This window comes from Drosophila suzukii, chromosome 2R, assembly GCF_043229965.1.
Source record: "Drosophila suzukii chromosome 2R, CBGP_Dsuzu_IsoJpt1.0, whole genome shotgun sequence".
Classification (NCBI taxonomy): domain Eukaryota; kingdom Metazoa; phylum Arthropoda; class Insecta; order Diptera; family Drosophilidae; genus Drosophila; species Drosophila suzukii.
This window is the reverse complement of record NC_092081.1, coordinates 10,484,040-10,505,294: the sequence shown is the minus strand read 5'-3', so window position 1 is coordinate 10,505,294 and position 21,255 is coordinate 10,484,040. Positions and strand designations below refer to the sequence as shown.

General features: G+C 40.6%; 2 protein-coding genes across 3 annotated transcripts in view; one reads left to right on the top strand and one right to left on the bottom strand.

Moving 5' to 3' along the window:
- The window catches only part of RpS23 (ribosomal protein S23), a 107,801-nt gene extending 94,237 nt beyond the window's left edge, over positions 1–13,564 (bottom strand). Inside the window, exon 1 of one of the 2 annotated variants that reach the window (XM_017072326.4) lies at positions 13,561–13,564. The gene's annotated coding sequence lies outside the window, so the exon portion shown is untranslated. Of the gene's footprint in view, positions 1–2,608; positions 2,620–13,560 lie in introns of those variants that run through there. The other variant, XM_070995150.1, reaches the window with a different exon arrangement.
- The window catches only part of Shrm (shroom), a 48,112-nt gene continuing 30,729 nt past the window's right edge, over positions 3,873–21,255 (top strand). Inside the window, exons 1-2 of the mRNA XM_017074393.4 lie at positions 3,873–4,015; positions 11,314–11,627. Coding sequence (XP_016929882.3) covers positions 11,406–11,627 — 222 coding nt within the window. The 5' untranslated portion in view covers positions 3,873–4,015; positions 11,314–11,405. The remainder of the gene's footprint in view (positions 4,016–11,313; positions 11,628–21,255) is intronic.

Below are 21,255 nucleotides of genomic sequence, written 5' to 3'. Positions count from 1 at the left end.
GTCTACGGATTTGGTAACAGCCGCCGGACAATAGACCGAATTTGGTAGGTGCCGGCAAGGGGCAAGAGCAGATTGATTGATAGTCTCGGCACATTCCAAGCTTCCCTTTACATGCACTTTGAGAAATCTGTACTTTCTTATGAAAATAAAAATGATGTTATAAGTATTGGCTTCTCTAACCTAAACTACCATCTCCCCTTAACGAATTCGACTTGTAAAAAATTTTATTAAGATAATTAATTAGGGTGTAGCTTAAAAAGTTGTAGACTAGTAAAGACTTTCAGATGGTAAAGTTCAATAAAATGTGCGTTGCAAATTGCCATCGAATAGTGATAAAGCTTAGATAATATGGTCTCAATTTTAATGTTAAGCAAGAAAACTTTTGTTTTTTCAGCAGGTTGCCAAAATAATTGGTAAAGGAAGGTCCGATTACTCATAAGTGTTATCTACTTTGCTAATTTAAAATGCCAAACCGCAACTTTTTTCCGTGTACACCCCCTCCATAAACGTGTTTGGCTCCTTCCCTTTCGCACTTTCCCAGTTCATAACTCTCTTGCGTCTTTTGCAAAGCAAATGCGATTGGATCAACAAGCCAAAGCGATGATTAATTGGGAATGACGACTGGAGGTGCGAACCTGGGTTTGGGAATACGAAATGGGAGATGAGAAGGTGTTGTACCATACCATTGCAGATGGGTCAGATCCCAAAACAGATCGTCTAAAATCGTTCAATGAACCAATCGGAAATATACGAAAGAACTGGAGATCTACGATCTGTCTGGAAATAGAAACCGTTGTTAGACCAAAGCCATTGATATTGATTGGGCTTTGTTCTGGGTTCGGGACTCTTGCGAAGTGATATTTGCATGTTTGGGCCAACCTTTCGCTTGTACCGTTAAATCTGCGCCACTCTCTTAGCACGGCCGTAAACAATAAATTAGCCAAAGCAGAAACAAAATGCCTCATTAGCACCTGGCTTGCGTGCGATATCCGAGAGCTTTCGATTTAACGGTTTGGTCATGCCCGATAAAGTGATTGAAGCCCAATTTGATTTGGGCCAAAGGGTTCAAGTTCGAATTTAATTAGGTTCTTTTCTGAAAGTATTAACATTCTATTACATGTCTTATTCTTAGTTCCTAGTTCTGGCCACTTGTATTTCCTAGATTTCAGGGTCTCACTTGCTTTTCTTAAGATTTGTATATTTTTTAGTACCAGCGAATAATTTGTGGACCTTGGGCATAGCCTTATTTATCCTTTTTTTCGTGCAACTCTAATATATCTATGCCTTAAATAACAGCTTTATCCCACCATCCAAATTATAGGGTTGAGGGTATCTTCTAAAGAAATATACAGAACTAGCCTATACTTTTGAGAACATTTTTCTCAGAACCTTCGCTTTGAACCTAACCGAAGTATGCGACCCATTAAAGACCCATTTCGAGTTTCACCTACAATCTATCAAATCAATATTTTTGAGTTGAAAAAGATTTATTATACATACACTAAACTTGAACCCATGAAAATCGTATTGGTTTAATCTTTAAAGTAATGAGGCTGTTCTAAAACGCTCTATATGAGAGTCACAGGAATTAGGAAAAGCAATAAATATTCATGTTAGGTGCAGACCAAAACGTGCAATTTTCAAAGAAACACAACGCATTGTTGAAAGATTTTTTTTGGTAAGAAGTTCAAGTTCAGAACTCGACTTCGTTGGTGGTCTTGGGTCGCTTGTTTCCTCTTCTGGTTCTCCTGAGAGCACACACTCTTAATTAAAATCAACTTGCGCTGAAATGAAAAGTGCAAACAGAACATAAATCAACTTTGAGTGAATCAGAATCAGAATCGGATTCGAAATCGGAGTCCTCAAGATGCCCGGATCTCTTTTCAGGCCCGAACTGGACCCAACGGCCTTGCTTATCAGCCGTTTTCCCTTACTTTCCTCATTCGCTGGCTCTTTTGGCTGGCCGTCTTGCCACACGATCTTCTTATTCCCTTTGTTTTCTTTTTCGGGTTCAGTTTTTTTAATTTTACATTTTCTTTTTGGTTTTTGGCTAAGTTGCAGGCCATTTTGCCGCAACAGGTTCTTGGCTCGCTTCTTTGGCTCTCTCTCTTTCGCTGTGGAGTCTTCCAGTCTTCCGTCCCACTTTCCGAACTCTCCTCTTCCATATGGTTAAGAACTGGACAACGGCAACAGGTTCTGAGCGAAGAGAGCCCAAACCGTCGCTCTCCCTCAGTCTCCCACTGAGATAAGTGACTTTCAATACGAAATACAAATATACCTGTTTGCTTTGGCTCTGCTTGATAAGAGGCTCTAACCCCCATTATTTAGCACTAAATTTACCACTGGGTCTTACACTCTCTCTCCCGCTCACACACACACTCTGGAAAGCCGCAGGTAGAGCTACAACAACAACGGCTCGGTAGAGTCTCAAGATAGAGATACTCTCTCTCTTTCTCCGTCTCTCTGGTGGACTGATTTCCAGCTGGCTGTTAACGTGGCCCAATCATAGAAACCGAGGGTATGCTAGACTAGTGAACTGGATTGAAACAAAGTTAAGGAAGCGTAATAAAAAAACTCCTCTTCTAAAAAGAGACATTATAGCATGGGAAACCTACGAAGTCATTATAATTATTGCCTACGTTTTGGAGAATATATCCTATATTTATTTCACTTTTAAGTGTTTTTTTCAACGGATAAAAATAAAGTACTTTACTCTAAGTAAAATGAATAATGTTGGATAATTATCATATTATATGGATATGTGCTTTAAAATTCTAAGATATCTTTTAAAGCAACGCAAATATAAAGATATTATTCCATTTACATATAGAGATTGATTGTATTCCGAATATTAGTCTAATATGGTGTAAGATATTTATGAAATTAATCTCGAAAAATTGAAATTGATCAGAAAACTTGTAGTGTATTCTAAGTCAAGATATTACATTTCGTAGAGGGAGTAAGAAAATGCTCATCTTTTAAGAAAGGACATTAAAACATAGAAAACCGACTAAGTCATTCAAATTATTGCCAACTTTTTGGCAAATATATCCTATATTTGTTCACTTTGAAGTGTTTTTTCAACGGAAAAAAAAGTACTTTACTTTAAGTAAAATATATAATGTTGGATATTTATCATGTTATAAGGATATTTTCTTTAAAATTCTAAAATATCGTTTAAAGCAACGCAAACATAAAGATATTATTTCTAGAGATAGAAATAAAGATAGAGATTGATGGTATTCCAAATATTAGTCTTATATGGTGTAGGATATGTATGAAATAAATCTCGAAACATTGAAATTGATCAGAAAACTTGTAGTGGTACTCTCAGTCAAGATATTACATTTCGTTAAGGGAGTAAGAAAATGCTCTTCTTCTAAGAAAGGACATTAAAACTTAGGAAACCGACTAAGTCATTCAAATTATTGCCTACTTTTTGGCGAATATATCCTGTTTATGATCACTTTTAAATGTTTTTGCAAAAGAAAAAAGATAGAGAAGAAAGAGAACTTGAAGTTAAATAAATAATGTTGGATAATTATTATATTTAATGGATATTTTCATTATTATGATATGGTGTAAGGTATGTATGAAATATATCTTGAAATATATGAAATTGATCAGAAAACTTGTAGTTGTATCTTAGTCAAGATATTATATTTCACAAAGAGATGGCTTAATATCCGATATATCTTGGGATGACATATATGGGTATACTTTAGTCGTGTCATTCCAATCCATATAAAGCGGTCTGCGGCATTTTCGCAATCCGAGAGAGTAAAAGAGGGAGAACGGGCTGGCATGAGCCCGATTGGGAGAGACATGTGGCACACGGGCACGAGCTTTGTCTGATCGCGAGTTTCAGTCTTCTTTTGGCTCTCGCAGCGTGCAGTTCGTGAGGAAAAGCGGAAAACCCAAGGAAACTCAGAGCGTTGCATGCCCCGCGATTCGGGGCTCGTGTCCGTATACGTGTGTACCTGTGTGCCCCGCGTGTGCGTGTGTGTGCTAGCTTGTGAGTTAACAAAAAATTAAGCAACCAAAAAATGCACAACAAATTAAATGCAGTTTCTAGTCAATGAATATGCTGTGAATAAGTTTAATCAACTCTCAAGCTCGCGTAAAAAGCAAAAAAAAAAAGAGAGAAGTCATAAAAAACCGAAGAAACAACAACAATTAGTGGCCAAAAGCACGAAACGGCATTAAAAGCGACAAAAACAAAAGGTGTCGTGTAAAAATGCGCCTGAAGAATTACAAAATTCAGCAAACATAAACAAAAAAGAATACCGTGTACACAGATCAACCTTCAAGGTTTTAAGAATTCTTCCGCCCAAATAATAGTTCTTAAACAAAAAACTTTGAGTGTTGCGGCTGCTTTGCCTTTTAGCGGGTGGCAAGAAGTTTCAGATTCTCCCTCTTCTTAATCTTCATCGTATTCTTCTGCGTCTTCTCGTCTTTTTTTCGTGGCTGCCCCAACAAGTTTTCCCCCCAACAACAGCGATTTTTCCAACCAGTTTTTGGCGCTTGCCATTTTCCGCGCTTCAAAACTTCTGCCCCTTCTTCTGCTTCTTCGTTTTTTTTTTCTTCTTCTGCATGTGAGGAGTCGAAGAAAGAGTCGGGAAGAAAGAGTGTCTGAGCGAGACGGGGATATAGACAAGGTGGAGCTCAAGAGCAGCTGCAAATTTCGCATGGGTCAGTTTCAAAGACGAAACCATTCCGATCTCGTTTCCATTTCTACACCTTTAACCATAAAACCTGGCTTAGAAAGATCCCCACTCAAAATAGGTGTCGGGCAGTACGTGTTTTGGATTATTTTCGACGGGCGCCGCTTGGTAAAAAACACACATTTGCGGTAAGAAACATAATTCATTTGGCAAATGTATCTTAGAACTGGCATCTGAGCTGTTGTTCGTGAGACCACCGAGGAGTTACATAAACGAATGCACCAAAAAAGATTCCGAGAACTTGAAACCGAAGGTGTTTTTTTCTAGACTCGATTAAGGAGTGTTAGAACGCGGAACAAAGAAGGTTAGAAAAAACTAATGCAATTGAAAAGCTGATAAGGCAGGTAGAGTCAACTAATGGAAACAATTAGGTTAGTGATATAGGAAAGCAACAAGAGCGCATTTAAAAGAAAATATATTATATGCCGAAAATCGGAAAAAAAGTGTTCAATACTTGGAAGTTTTAACTTTAGCTTGGACATTGACATGTTTATTTCTAAAATAATCTTTCTTTATTTTGATCAAAATAAATGTTTATTGAAACCATTAAATTTATATAGTTGACTTCGTTATTTGACTACCGTTTAATAGATCTACTTTCATAAAAAAACCATAATAATTTAAATGCAAAGATTGGCCTGATTTGGCCTAAACAATAACTGAAGCAGAGGCCCCAAGTCAGTGGAAAAATTTGCATAGACAACGAGGCTAGAAGAAAACAAATTCTCGAGTGCTAAAGAATTCCGTTTCTGATTCTGCCAGCGATAACGGATAATAAAGAGCAGGAGAGGCAGAACGAATAATTCAAATCCCCCCGCCCAGGTGACAGTTCTGCACTGCAATCCAGGGAAAGTGGGCGTTAATGGGAGAATGGGAGAATGGGCGGGGCTCAGGGGGGAAGGAACTCGGAGCAGGCGTAGGGTTTCCATGTCGTTTCCATGTGACGACTTATCAACTGAGAGGGGTTGGGGGGATCGCTTAGCATCAACATCAAATACTACTCAAGAATTTCCAAGCAAACTTGTTTGCTCAACTTGCCAGCGATTTGTGGGAGGAATGGGGGGATTGCTACACAGAAAGAAACAAAAATAAGAGAACTATAGAAGTTCCTGATAATAAAAGAATCAAAGAATCCTACCCTAAGAAGTTTATGATAATAGAACAATCAAATGAGGAGACCTTTAACTGATTTAAATTTTCTTATTAAAATGAATACTAGATACAAGTTTTTAATAATAAGGAATCCATAAAAGCCTAATGGCAATAGTAAACTCTTGTGGTTTTTTTCTCCGTGCAGCCAGGAAGGTAGGTAGGTGGTTCTGGTGGTTAAGGTGGAGGTGGAGCAAAACTGAGTTCAATACACTCGGCGGCATTCAGTGACGAACATTTGGCTTTCGGGTGTTTTGAACTCATTTCGAAATGCGTAAAATTTGTTTTGTCTCTCGGTCTTTCAATGTGACTGCCGTTGAGCGATTGATTAAATTATATAGAGATGTGTTGTCGAGCGCCAATTGGTTTGCCGATGATCTATTTAATTAGGAAGGCAAACATCCGTGGAATGCGCTGCGATGCGACCTTGCCATATTTGACGACTGGCTTTTCTATCTGCTTTTCATTCCCAGCCTTTTCAAGTTGTCAACTTCATTGGCAACCCGTTTGTGTTTCTTTTTCATTTTTTTTTTCCTGTTACCTCTTACCATGGAGAGTTTTATCTTATCGGGCACTGTTACCGGCTTGGCGGGCTAAGACTAATTATAATCTTATCTGTCACAACTAAGTAGTGCAAACATCAGTGGAACTGTAAGCGAAACAGAAACCCATTGAAACATCACTCGTCGAGAATTCAGGTTCAGATCTGAGTTCCTTCGCTTGGCGGAGCTGTAAATTCCTCACATAATAAGCTAAAATTTCGGGAAAACAACTTGCAAAGTGTTTTCCCAAATTGCGCAAAAATGTGTGATCCCCTTGCCTGTCAGCCCAGCTAAACAAATAAACACTGACAATGATATGGGGGAGAATACCACCAGAAGAATTCAACAAGCCCGAAAGAAAAGGTTCCCAAGAAATTGCCATTTCATCATTATTTGAGATGGGACGGGCTGCGAGGCAGGAAAAGATTTACCAAAGGTAAAAGCAACAACAGTTGTTTAAGAAGCGATCAAACTTTCTCAGACTGCATAACTGTTTAAAGTGAATTCCATAAGCCATGGATGGGGTTCTCGGTAATAAATATTTTTATACGGATTATTTTCTTCAACTAATACTTGTGCTCATAAGGCGTATTTGTTTTTAAAACTATTTTGGGATGGCAAAGCTACAGCAATGAAATCTGCGACCCTACGTTTGTGTTCAGAATTTAAACAGGCGACATAATATAAATGAGTATTTAGAACAATATAAGAGTAATTACTAAATGTATATGATCAGCTTTGTTTTACCTTATGCCTACAGATTTCTTCATTAGGAAAATTCCAGTTACGATAGTTCTAAAGACATTCTTTATTGTACCTTTTCCTTTCTTTTCTGGGGTTTCTGAGTTTTTACAATTTATATTTGCATTGCATAGAGTGCGAGGAATTCGCTGAGCAAATATTTGTGCCCCATACCACTTGTTTGTATCTGTATCTGTATCTGCCTCCATATAGCAGATACTTTCCACCTTGGGCCAGCATCTCGTCGTTGGTTGTGGAAATGATAAGCGAAACGAACGACCTTGTTGCCGAAGCCAACGACCTTCGCAATTTACCAAACCAATTACAACTTCCCCGGGCAAACAAGAGATGTAGCATCCTGCTGCGAGATTGTGATCTGGGATCAGGGATGTGGTATTCTGGGATCCGCACTCCGAAATCCGGGATCCGACGGAAGTAAGGTGGAACAATTGACGGGATCGTAGGATCTGCTTAGGTAGTTGACAGGATCATAAACAAATGCCGCTGGAGAGCCCGCAGAGAATGAGTTTCAAATCTGCGTCCTCTTTCTCTTTCTACCCGGTGTTTTTCGCGAGGGTTTCTCGCTGTGTGTGTGGGTGGGGTATTTTCATTTGCAACTACCAAGAAGCGCGGCTTGGGAATATTTTTTTCCCATTTTTTTTTCCATCTTTTTGTTATTTGCTGCAAGCCAAGCGCGGCGGAGCACTAAAGAAAGCGTTGAACTTGCTGCAGGTTGCAATTGCCCATGTTGCCAGGCCCTTTTTTGCGGAAATCCAGCGAACGAATTACATTTAATTGTAAATTTATGCGTCTGCTTCCGTCCCCCGTCCCCCGACCCCAAATCACCCCCTCCAACTTTTGGTTTATACTTGGGTAGTGTGAATGCCTCGCGATCTTCACCTTTGTGTGAATGTTTCTGCAGCAGGTAGTTGTGTGAGAATTGACAAAATTATAATGAGTCGACAATGTTGAGAATGCACAGGGAAAAAAATATTTCAGCTTATGAAAAAGTAGAAATTTATTTCCAACCAGAATGTATGCTTAAAATAAACATTTTATGGGGATATGTCATCAGTCAAGTGAGAAAATAATTCAAAATATTATTGCTGTCTAACATCTTAAGCTTTTTGTAATAAAACTATATTTATTTTACACTGTCAAAAAATTTAAAAGTATAATTCACTAAAGAATTCGAAAATGTCGTTTTCCAATATCTATTGTATTTTACATTATTCACTTTCACAACTTTACCGGTAAATATCAATTTTATCCTATGAATGTCAACTGTATCTCAACATTTTGTGGGGTATTTTTGAATTGGCATATGAAAATCATAATACAAAATATATTATTTTCCCGTGGAGTTTTCCCAGTGTGCCCCTTAAAGCCACCAAAACGAACGGCAGCCTTGCCAACACCTCCGCCCAGGTACATAGGTACACATAATCATAACACATAACCGGGCAGGTAACAATTTCCATTCATCTCGGTGCTGCTTTGTTACGCTTGTTAGTAGCTGACACTACAGTTCAGATTTACGACGACCTTTGGGCCTCTTTGCATGCGGCTATCAGGTATCCGGGCATCTCAATCTCGGAACACTCTTTTTTCGGAACCCGACCACCTACACAGCGTGTAATATTCGTCAGATACTTTTAAGCTGATAGGCAAACACTTGGCTAAGCAACGGTTTGCTGAAGTGGAAACAGGGGTCACAGTTCAAAAAGAGAATCCCGAAGGTTGCCAAAACAATATCTCGGTGATTTATTGTCCTTTCAAAAGATTCTCGTTGCGGAGATTAAGATATCAGCAGCAGTCAATAGGAAGATTTTAATTTGATGTTTTTTTTTGAGGAAACAATTCTCCTTGGATCTACCGAACATTATTGTTAATAGAGATCAATATGCGTTTCGCTTTGGCGGGGTTTTAGCCATTTGTGACCTCGCCATCGATTGGCTGGCAATAAAAACCCGTTCTGGGGACTCGAACTGGGAGCTGCTAACTGGAATTGGAACTGGGAGCTTGGAACTGGGAGCCGACTAGCACTTTGTATTGGTTATTGGGTATTGGGACTGCATTTGTGTGCCGGGGTGTGTGTGCCCATTTTGCTGGCGCCACTCCGATTTTGCATGTTTTCCGCATTTTGTTTTTTTGTCATATTGCATTTTGACTTGGAATTTTTCTGGCCAGCAAAAGTGTCTAATTTCGCTGCAGACAAAACTGAATAGCCAGAAAAGCCACTTCTACAGCAATTACCTGGTTGTCGACACAAGTTTCGGTACTGACCGAAATCGAAAATTCTACCCAAGGCCATAATTAACAAATTGGTGATTAGCCGGAAAGCTTTCTCAGTGGAAAGTGGACAGAGACCAGGGGGCATGAAAGTGCATTTAGCAATGTCATTGCACTCCTGAAAAGTTGCAGCCAGCAGATTTATCTACCACGTACTTTGCCCCCATCCCGAAAACAGGCTTCCTCTTTGGGGGCTTCTTGCCTGGGCCTAGGTCTTCTGCTTCTACACAGAGAGAAAATTGAAAGAATATTAGGAATATGTTCTTAAGTTAAGTTTTTAGTCTGTAAATGTTTCATAAAAACATATTAAATATATTCCAATTAAGCAATGCCATCATTGGGTACAACATTTTAGAAATAAGAAAATATCCAGAAATATTGTTACTCCCTTTTCCGCTTTAACCAGTTGGGAATTATAAGAACGTAGAGCAATAGATGGGTAGCAAAACCACAAAAATGTGTTTAATCCTTTATTTGAAAGACTGAAAGTTCGATTAAATCGAAACCTAGTGAATTGAATTCCCTGTACCGAAAGGATTATCTTTTGGCCAGTGTAAGTCCGTGTTCGTTTTGTGTCTGGGTTTGTCAACAGCCTGGCAGAATCCAGTTTTCGCCTAGGATCGCATCGATGTCGATGGCGAAGCCGAAGCCTCTGCAGTTCCAATTCCAGTTCCAGTTCTTTGGGCCGGCGCAGCAGCAGCTCATAATTATGCATTAAACACTCGAAGTTTACGGGCCAGAAGTGGCAGCTGCAACTGCGGCTTTAATGGACATCAATTTGCATGGAAACCATACAGAAAACGATGACATTTGAAAGAGCCAAATGCGTGGGTCGTTCGCTATATGGCAATATGCAGTATGCAATATGCTATTGCTATATGCTGTCCAACCGAAACGAAACGAAACGAAATGAAATGCAGTCGCCAAATCGCATTTGAAAATGCACAACAAAAACTTGTTTATTGGCTTAGACCCCGTCAGCGTCGCCTGACTGCATATTCGTCTCGTCTCGTCTCGACTTGGGTCGACTCTTCTCGCGTCTCGTGGGTCAATGTTATGTAAACCTGGTTCACTTTTTTATATATATTTCTCCTCTTTTTTTTCCCATTTTTTTTTACCACACACATAATACGCTCAACTTATTACACAAAAACCCAAATAACTCAACAAATATTTACGGACGCAGTCAACAGAAATCGATTCAATTTTCCTCACCGCCTCGCTGTCTCGCTCCTGCCGTCTCTTTCTGCCGCCATATACCCGTCTCTTTCGGTCGGCGTCCATGTGGATTCGTCTTACTGGTTTGCTTTGGCTGCACTGCATTCCAAAGATGCGAGTTGCGGACCGGACCCGATAAGAGAAATAAAAGTGCAAAGCAGCCACATCTAAGGGGCCACCACAAAAAAAATGTCGCCAGACCAAATTAAAATAATTTAACACATATAATTTCGTGTATTTTTCGCTTACATCATAACTCTTGTCCAAAAGGTGGCCGAAAAATGAGATTGAAATGAAAATCGGGCAGGTCTAATCGCAAAAACACATCAGCAGAAAAGAAGGGGGCAGCAAGACTCAGAGATAATTCCTGGACATTTTGCAAAACAAACTCGGTAGTTTACATTTTTCAGATACAATATAATAGACTTTTTTATGGGTGTTTGAAAGCGAAGGCGAAATCGATCATATAAAACGGGCCTATAAAGTATTTGTCTTAAAACAGCAAAGGAAGCCTAATATATCAACATTTAGCAAAAAAAAAAAAAATAATTATATAAATGAACTCTAAATATAAACAGATACAATAAACCCAAATCACTCTTTGATACCATCAACCTCATAAACCTTGCCTGTCTGACCCTTCTCAGAGGTAGCCGAAAGATGAGATTGAAATGAAAATCCGGCAGATCAAATCACAGTAACCGCTCGATCGTCAAAAGTAACCGAAAAGAAAAACTAGATGAAAATGCGTAATCACAAGGAGAACGGAAATGGCTCCGAAATGAGCGAGCCCAAGGCGGTGGGCCAGAAGAATCTGGCCAAAATGGAGCCGGAGAACAACAATAAGATTTCGGTGGTGTCCAAGCTCCTGCTGAAGGATAGCAATGGGGCTAGCAGTCGGATTGCCAATAGCAACAGCAATGCCAGCTTCAGTTCCGCATCGGTCGCCGGTTCTGTACAGGTAAGTCTCTCTCTCTTTTTTATTAACCGGTTTCGGTTTTCTTTTCCTCGGCCGTCTGACTTGTGTGTGCTTCTTGTTTTTATTATTCTTGTTAATAAATCCTCAAAAGCGCGCAGAATTCCAATCGCACAACGGGCTGACTCACACAGTCCCCAAAGACCCGGGCTCTCTTAGCCAGCAAATGAAACAAAAGTGAAGGCTGGAAAAAATACAAAAGAAAAAAGCCAGAAACAAACAAATGAAACGCTACGAATCGGAGCCAAAAAAGCCCACGCACAGTGGGTCTCAAAGTCTGGGAATTCGATTTTCGATATTCGGACCACTGCAGGTTCCTAATTGAATTATGGGCCTGACCTCCATTTGCATTGCCCAACCCGGGAAGTTTCATTTTCGATACTCCATATACATATTCGTATAACCCCTCTGTGTCACTCAGTCACCCAAAGAAGAAATTCGGAAAACGGTACTTGGAGAGCTCTGTTTATTTTTGGGTTCATCTGTGGGGCATCCGTTGATCGATCAACCCCGACCACTCCCAAGATGACCGACCATCTTTCTCCTCCGCAGGATGCGAATGCGAGTTATTAATTGGACAACTGGCCATGAATGAAGCCGTAGGAATGTCGACTTGCGTGTGAAGTTGTTTTCTCGGTGCCAAATGAATGAATGAGTGCTGGTTGTTTTGGTGCCTTTTCTGCTCATGAGATAAAGTGTGGGGTTTGATAAGGAAGCTGTAGAAATGTGGCTCGAGGTGCGATACTAAAAATAGAGAGGTTTATTCGCATGGCGATGTCATTAGACTACTATATATATGCACCACACTTTAAATATTATATTAAAAAATAATTAACATTAAAAGGAAAGCTTAACAAATTTGTGTGTTTCTCTCCGCCAAACGCTTATTATATCTGAGTATCTTGTGGTGCCTCAAATAATAGAATAATTACTTTTAATGATTACTTTGTGGCTGCCAAATTCGTAGAATATTTTGGAAACTTCCACTGCTCTTTTGCTTTTGCCCCCAATGATCCCATTCTCTCATTAGACACACAGACACATACCACCATATGTGGCCGATTCTGTTTGATTTGCCCCGTCACCCATTAACCTTAACTGAATTATTTTGAGCCAGGGCCGCTGTGTAATCCCGATCGATGCTCCACTGTGTGGCAGTGAATGCCACACGTTGGAAAATGGATTGGTTTGCGTCCAAAATGCAAAATAATTTACCAAATTAACGGTACCATTATCAACAGCGACGATCCGATCAATCAAAGTGAATCCGATCAATTAAATCTTGCCTCCGAGCGTGGCACAAAGATTCAAGAAAGCAGAAGAGAAATGGGCAATAAGAAGAAAAGAGGTTATGAACAGAACAGAGCAGAATGCCAAGAACATAGCTCATAGATGATGATACAGAGAAAGAAATGTTATAACATACCTATAGGTATTTAAAACTAACTTGGCATATGAATAAGATATTAAATTGGTACCTTGAAATATTCTTAATTGATCTTCAAGAAACGAGTTAATGCTCTGAAGAATTCGCGGACAAACAGGGTTAGAGCTGTAACATATGGTATAATGGTTTCTGTTGTTATGAAGAATTCGCTGTCTTACAAGTAGTAGTCTAACTACAAATATTCTCTTAGAAAAAATACTACATATTTTCCAAATTTTCCTCGTGTTTTTCCCAGTGCAGCTGATCGTGTTGATGATAGCTGGGCAAAGTTGGAGAAATGTGGCTGAGAATTGGAACAGCATTGACCTTATCACCGAAAGCCCCGTCTGCAGGGGGCTTTTGATTAATCATCTCCATTCTTAATTGTGGCCCCATCTTCATATACACTGTATGCCGATTGTTATCATCTCTTCCTCTTGGCTTTGCAAAATAGCCGAGATATGTATTTTCCATAGCCTTTGGGCCTGGCTTAGAAGTCGAAAGAGAATGGCGATCGATGGATGGATGGATCGATTCGCGGATCGATGGACGATGGCGGGCAGGTTATTGAACCGCTTTATTCTCGGGCATTTGTAACGTTTTTATTTTTCATTTTTTTCCATACATTTTGAGCTTCTCCGCAAACGCTAATTACTGGCGAGGCGCACGCTTTAGTTCCAGTTATTAGACTCCAAGACTCCAGCTGGCCTGGCTCCTAACATCGAAACTCCTCGGTACTCCATAGTACATCCATTGATGGTGGTCCCACCACCAACAACAGCACGCCCCGTCGATCCTCCGAGCTTAGAACTAGTTTCGGGGTCTGGCTCAGATATTTTTGCATCGATTAGGCCACATTCCACGCACCTATATCGCGCCGCTGGGCGTTGCAATCTCTTCGGGGCTATTTATAGCTGCAATCGAATTAATTGTGGCCACGCCCCAGCGTTAGTGCCGGAATCTCTGACAAAACAAACTGTAATGGGCCAAGTGGGTAATGGGTATAAGGTAATAGCTGTGGCTAGTAGGCACTACCCAATGGGCTTGACGAAGGTCGTCGCTGTCCATTCTTCAGCCTCTTCTTTGCTTTAGATGAATGCGCAGATTTCTAAAGAAAAATATTTTGGTTATAGATGTAAAGATTTTTTCTTTCTGCTTCGCTGGGGTTTTTTTTTGAGTTACCCCTTTTTTTTCTGTCGAATCAGCCAAAGCACTTGACGCTGCACTGAAATCATCGTTTTTGTCTATAGGTAACTCCGTAAAGTTCAAGTGTTTGTTGGGGCTAAAGCCAAAGCGTGAGCTGATCGAGTTGAAGCCAGTGGGGCACCTTAATCGTCGCTTCATTTCCGTGCTTTCAGAGCTTTCCTTTTGGCTGCGGAAATGATCGCATATTTCGCCAAAAGAGATCTCCGCCAGCCGAACTAGCCCATCGAGCTGGGAGTTGCGCAATTAGGGGCGGCTAAGCGGTCTGGTCCACGCCTCAATGGTTAACACTCTGGGCGGTATGATGGGTCTTTAAAATTATAAATAGATTTAGACTTGGACAGTCTTAGAATAGAAAATGAGGGTACATACTTGATTTGCCACATTTCATAAAAGCTTTTAGTGATAGTAGTTGAATATCCGGGTTTACCCAAGGGTTTAATTTTAATTTTCGTAAAAATTATTAAAGTTTTAAGTATTATTATATTTTCTTTTATCAAATATGTGTTGGTAATGGCCGTATGACTCTTTTAACACTTTTAAAATGATAAATTTTTTTTAAGTAAGTTCAGACATCTAGTTAGTTTCGACTCTAAATTTAAGCAAGTATCATATTGCTCTTAAGATTCTTATCAAATATTTTCATTTTTCTGGAATTCCCTTTTTTATAATTTAAAATTGGACCACTGCCTTTCATTAAAAGCAAAAGCCTTAACGTATATTATTTCTTCGAGATTCATTTAAGAAGTACTGGTTCCATCTGTCGTATTCCCATTCTATTATAATGACTCCCCAAGAGTATCCCGCCATCGTGCTCGCTGGCATTTCCTCGGCCTGTCTTCTATTTCATTTTCATTTCCAATGCCTGTCGAACGCTTCAAGCTCAGCTCGGCTCAGCCCCGTTCAGTTGAGCTCGACTCTTAACGCTCATTAGTTCTCTAAGTCCGCCAGCCCCAGCTCTTGACTTGTTTTCTCACACACCACACGCCACATAGGAGGCTTCGGCTCTGCAATTAATTAATGCCAACAGTCCGGCAGCAACATCAACAGCAGCAACATCAGCAACATCAGCAACAGCAGCAACAGCAACATCAGCAACATGAACAAAAAGCAGCAACAATGCCGCCTGCCAGCGCTAAATTCTAGCCAGATTCCAGCTAAATTGTTTTGGCTTGTCTTTGAACTCGAACCGCCAGCTTTTTAGCCTTAGCTTCTTCCCTTTCGCTGCCAATGGTTTGCATTTTTTCAGCTGAAAAAAAAATGGAAAAAAAAATTATAACAAATAATTGCGGAGCTCTTGCGACAGGTGCACAACACTCCTTCATCTGGCAGAATGCCCCCGGAAAAATGTAGTGAAAAATTTCACCTATGTCGCTCTTGGAATCGGAATCCATTGTTCCGGACATGGAAATGCTCTGGCCATTGTATGCACTTCTTCTTCTGGCCATCGGGCATGAAGATTTCTTTATGAGCGAGCACTGCCTTAATTAATTAACAGGCCAAGTGAAAATGCAGTTGGCTATGCTTCGCTCTTCTTTCCTAGCCAACTTCGATTTCATTTTCCGTTGGAGTTGCTGGCGTTTTTTTTTTTTATTTTCGGCTAGTTCTTGAACCCACACGAGCAAGAAATTTCACTTTTGTTTCTCCTCCAGCAACGGCAGACAAAGCGACATTCGAGCCACGAAAATTTTGAGGTCAACAGCAAGAAAATGGAGACGGAGACGATGGAGACTCGTTCCCATTACCGGTGATCCATCCATTCGTCTGGTGGCCGTTTTGGCCAAAAGTGGCCGCAAACATTGTGGCCATCTCAAGTCTGAAGTCCATTGAAATTCTTGCCATCGAACCGAACGGAAATTTAATGCCAACTTAGAAGCCTCAAGCTCAACAGACAGAGAGAGAGACAGCTGCCCTTTCGATCCAGTTGCAATTTGGCCAAAATAAACATGATTTGCCATTTCGATTTTCTGTGTTGTCATCATCTCCATCTGCCGGCCAGCTGGAGGATCGTATCCTCAATGCTGGAAAAACAGAAAGTGACCGAGTGAAAGATTTTCGGCTTTCTAATTGGATCTGTGTGCTGTGCTGGTGACTTTTTTTTGATTTTCTGCGATTTTTGGTTTCGCTGAACGGGGGATCTTGGGGCAGGGGCATCTTCGCCCAGTGGTCAGTGGGGCCTGGCTAATTAAGGGTCTCGCAGCAGGGCTAATTATGGCAAATATTTTCCATTTTTCCATTGGCACATGTGTGAAAGTGAGTCCAAGAAGCGCAATATGGGAACCAAGTCGCCGTCTGCTCATGACTCTATCCACACGGTTTTTGGTTGCGCTCCGCTGGTCGAACTAAACCGAACCAAGCCGAACTGGATACATATGCATATATAAATTGCGATATGTGTACGTGTTCTTCTGACCTTCTGGAGCTGGCATTCTCTTCTCCCGCATCTCGAGAACCAGTTGGGGTTGCTGCACTGAAAACAAAATTGGTCCTAGGAAAGTTAGGAGGTTCCTAAATAGTACAGATAAAGTTATATTACTCGAGTTAGCATCTGCCAAAAAAAGATCAAGATATATGTAAATATACTTTCTTAGGCCAAAAAACTAAATCGACTTATAGATACTTCGAGTTAGGGAAGTTTGTGTTAAGGAAGTCGAACTGCAATTAGATTTTTTAGTCTGAAAAGAAAATATTTTTCAATATCTCCTAGAAAGACCAAATGAATCTAAGTTCAACAAAGTGTTAATGGGTTATAAGGGGCTTAAAAAAAAACAACTATGATTTTAAAAAATTTGATACATCACCTTAAAAATAATATCTTAAAAATTTCGTTTGGAATACCAAATTTTCTCCGTGTGCCTGGGCAATTTATTTGTTCTTGTCGCAGGCTCCTTTTTGGCCTGGCCCGTTGAGGTTGAGTTGCGTTCCTCGGTTGGCCATGTTCGTTCTTATTTGCTGCACGCCTGAAACTTATCACTGGCCATAAATCTAGCCGCATGCCAAGCCGGGCCAAGTCGGCATACCAGACCAGTGGATACGATACCAGTGGATGCCAGTGGACCAGACCAGACCAGACCAGACCAGACCCGACCCGACCAGGCCAGGCCAGGCAGACCAGTGGATGCCAGCGGATCGGACCAGTTGCCATGCCATGTCCATTACCAGTTCTCATTGGCCAAGCCAGTTTCGCCAAAGTTATTAACGCCACAAGCGGCCATTGAGGTCAAGGATGCCTCGGATCCTGATCCCCCAGTAAATCCATTTCACTGCATTGCATAAACTCATTCGCACTAATGAGACTCACCCACCGCGAGCTGCCAAAAATTATTACTAATGAACCGCAGATTCACTTTCATCGGTGGCCCACTTAAAGGGATTCACCGCCAGTTGGCCGGCTTCCCGGTTGTCCGATCACTTGACAGCTGGCGAAAGGAGTCGAAATCGAAGTGCCAGACGTCATCGCGGCGGCATCCTCGCCTTTCCCCGCTTTCCCCCAAACTTTCCCCGAAAGTGTGAGGCTCGCCGGGACCTCCGGAGCTCGATGCCACTTTGATTTTATAAAGCCAAGAGCTACGCAATCTGCGGCGTTGGAAACGAGCGAAATAAGTATTCATGCTGCCGGCCATTGAACACTGGTTCCAAAGGAGTCGAAAATGGGTTAACCAAACAAAGTATTTTTTCAGACACTTTAAACACTTACTGGCTTCTGTATTTTCCTTACTATGTATGTGGCCAAGAAACGCTTTCGTATCTGGTCTTCCAATAAGTTTGGCTTCCTTTCGAAGGCCAGAGAATCTGCTCTTAAATGTTTTCTTAATTTATATTACTTTTTACCACGAGGTTTTGGTCCTCGATTCGATTTACCTTTGTAAGACTAATATAGTTTCAAAAGAAGAATCACTCCTTGTTAAAAAATTACAGTATGTTTGGACGGGGCTGCATCATTGACTTGCGACGAAAAGTAGAATGTACATACAGAATATTTTTCGATGGGAATACAATGTGTAGAAGAAGTTAAAACTTTTTCGAAAGTTCGGCGAGGGTTTGAAAATGTAACAATACTAAATTATATATATTAGAAACTCTTGATTTAACTATAAATTTTCTATATTGACGAAGACAGTGGTTTATAGGTATGGTGCCCACTGCATCATTTTTAGAATGTTAAATGATGCGAGTAGTATAAACAGGCTAAACACGGATAGTTTCATTGCGTTCATAGTTAAACTACTCAATAAATCATTTAGGATAAACATGGTTGTTAGGAAGTTAGTGACCAGAAGTAATTACAAATCAGCAATCCTTTACAAAACATATATTTGCTATTATCCAACCCAATGTGCGATCACTTTTGGCCCGGCTCGCACTGCCGTTTTGTGACTGTGTCCAATTTGGGCGCAGATTGACAGCGATATGCGTTTAATTTGACGATAAATGGCCAATATAGCACGCAAGCCCAGTTGTGGGGAGATCGGGGCCTATGGATGGAGGGCGGTAGGAAGGACTCGGGTTTTTTGGGCTCTTTGCAATTCAATTCTAATGCTCGAGGCCCGCGGGCTTCTGCGGTTCGTTCGTGCTCTCGCCAATTGCCAAATTCAAATCCAAATCGCAGCACGATCCAAGCTGAAGTTGAAGTTGAAACTGAAGCCGAGAGGTTGAAGCTGAAGCTGAGGCTGAATCTGAATCTGAAGTTAAGGCTAAAACTGAAGCTGAAGCTTGGCCACGTTGGCAACTGACACGTTTGCTCGCATTTTGATTGCAATTTCTTTTCTTTGGCCGACTCTCCGCTGGAAAGAGTCAAATTCGTGTTGGCCATTAAAAGCCAGCGACAATGGAAAACGCAAATCAAAATAGCTGTGGCAAAAATAACAGAAGAAAAATTTACAAATTTTCCTCACGAAATCATTGTGGCCAAAATAAATGCCAAGCCGATCGGAGACACGAAAATCTCCAGATGACTGCATTCTCGCTGCGAATTCCGCATCTTTTGCGAGACATGTGGGCGTCTGTCAATCTGTCTGTGTACCCCGTCTCTTTCACTGGCTCTACTGCCGTCTCTTTCTCCTCCTCTGCTGCTGTCTCTTATCACGTGACGGAGAACGACTGGCAGTCTGACTAACCGACTAACTGACTTACTGACCCCCTTGCGAGGCATGAGTCAAGCGTTTCGGTGATAGCCGGCGATACTTCCAAACAAAGTCTACTGAATGTAAGCTAAAGTAGTCTGACTAATGCCAGGCAGTATAATTTCCATATAGTAAACTTTCACACTTGCATATTGCGTATTTTGTTGGAGTCTTGATTTCTGAAAACCATTCTTAATACTAAAAATATAAGCTTTTATATAAGATTTAGTTTTGTGAACATCTATAAAAGCTATAAAATAAATAAATCATACTTAAATGCTTCTTAATATGTTAAAATATTATATTTTTGGAGTTTTATTATATTTTTTTCACGTAAAATAGACAATAAAGCATATGTAAAAAAAGAACATTTATTGCAAAATTAATCTTTAAGATATGTATTTACAAAAATTTTAAAAATCTATTTATCCTTTTGTAAGTTATATCTTTAAGACCTTTACAAATCTCAAAATGTCTTATAAGTTAACGATAAAATCAAGTGAAATTTCCATTGTGTTTTAAATGAATGTTCCCTGTAACACAATCATATACATATTAGGGGAATTGAAAAAAAAACAATTAAACTAAACGGAAACCGAGTTAAACAAACAAAGAAATGCTTTCTCAAATAATGTGACTATTATCCCGCTAGTCTAGCCACAGGTTTCGCTGGCGGGTTTCCTCTCTTTTTTATTGATATAATTTTAATGGGTTTACAAATGTTACGCATACGCCCAGATGCCCGCAGTCAGGTCGCCTTTCCCCGCCAGTTTCCCAGGCAATTTGTTTCGCTTTTTCCTGCAGGCGGCAATTCCAGCACTTAGCACAATTCATCAAGTGATTTATTTAACACGCGCCTCGCTCTCGGACGGAAGTTTGATTTCGCCCGTGGCACGGGATCATTAAGAATCCCACTCCAGCCATCCACTCCAGCGGATCCAACGGATCCAATGGATCGACCCAGCTGTGACCCACTGCACCAGTTCGAACTCCATCTTCGGATCCCGCTCGGACCTGGGCTCCATCTCCATTTCCATTTCCATCCCGGACTTTGGCACTGGCCATTGATTTATGGTGCTGCCGGAGCTGCTCATCCAGAGCAATTTCACATGGGCACACAGCTGTGGCCGATAATTATGGGTTTTGGGCCAGAGAGGTTTCTCTAGGAATAAAATGGGCCAAAAAAATAGGAGGGAAAAAAAACAGCGAAGGCAAAGTAAAGGGCCCCGTGGGACAGTTGCTGATTTAAATTCGCGTTAGAGAGACAAAATAATTACGGCAATTGGGCAGAAAAAACCCCAAATCCAAACGAACTGAAATGAAACTGCACGACGATCGACTGAATGACTGACTGACTGGGTGAGTGAATGAATGACTTCACTTGGAGACGGAGTCTGGGTCTTGGGAACATTCGGAGAATGGCTTGGAACCATTAAAATTCTTGGTGATGCGCCCTAGGCCAAAAAAAAAAATCAAACCAACCAACAACAAAAAAAGAAGGAGAGACAGACCTCAGACCTAAGTAGTTGACCCAGAAAACGATTCTATTGCATATCGGCAACTGTCAGTCATGTGATTCGTTATTATTGTTATTATATGTATTTGCCATTAAGCATTTATGATTTTTTGATTTATTTTCAGCTGCTTTTGTGGCGCCAAAGTCAAAAAGACAATCAGCAGCAGCTGCCCACGTAGCTACCAACAAAAGGCGATATACATATATATGTATAGCTATATATCGTTAAAAATAAAAAACCCCTACAATCCCCAATCTCAATGCAATCGAGACTTCAAGCCAAGTCAGTCAAGTGGCTTAAGGCTTGGTCTTGTAACGTTTCGTTTTCGTTATTTCGAACGTTAG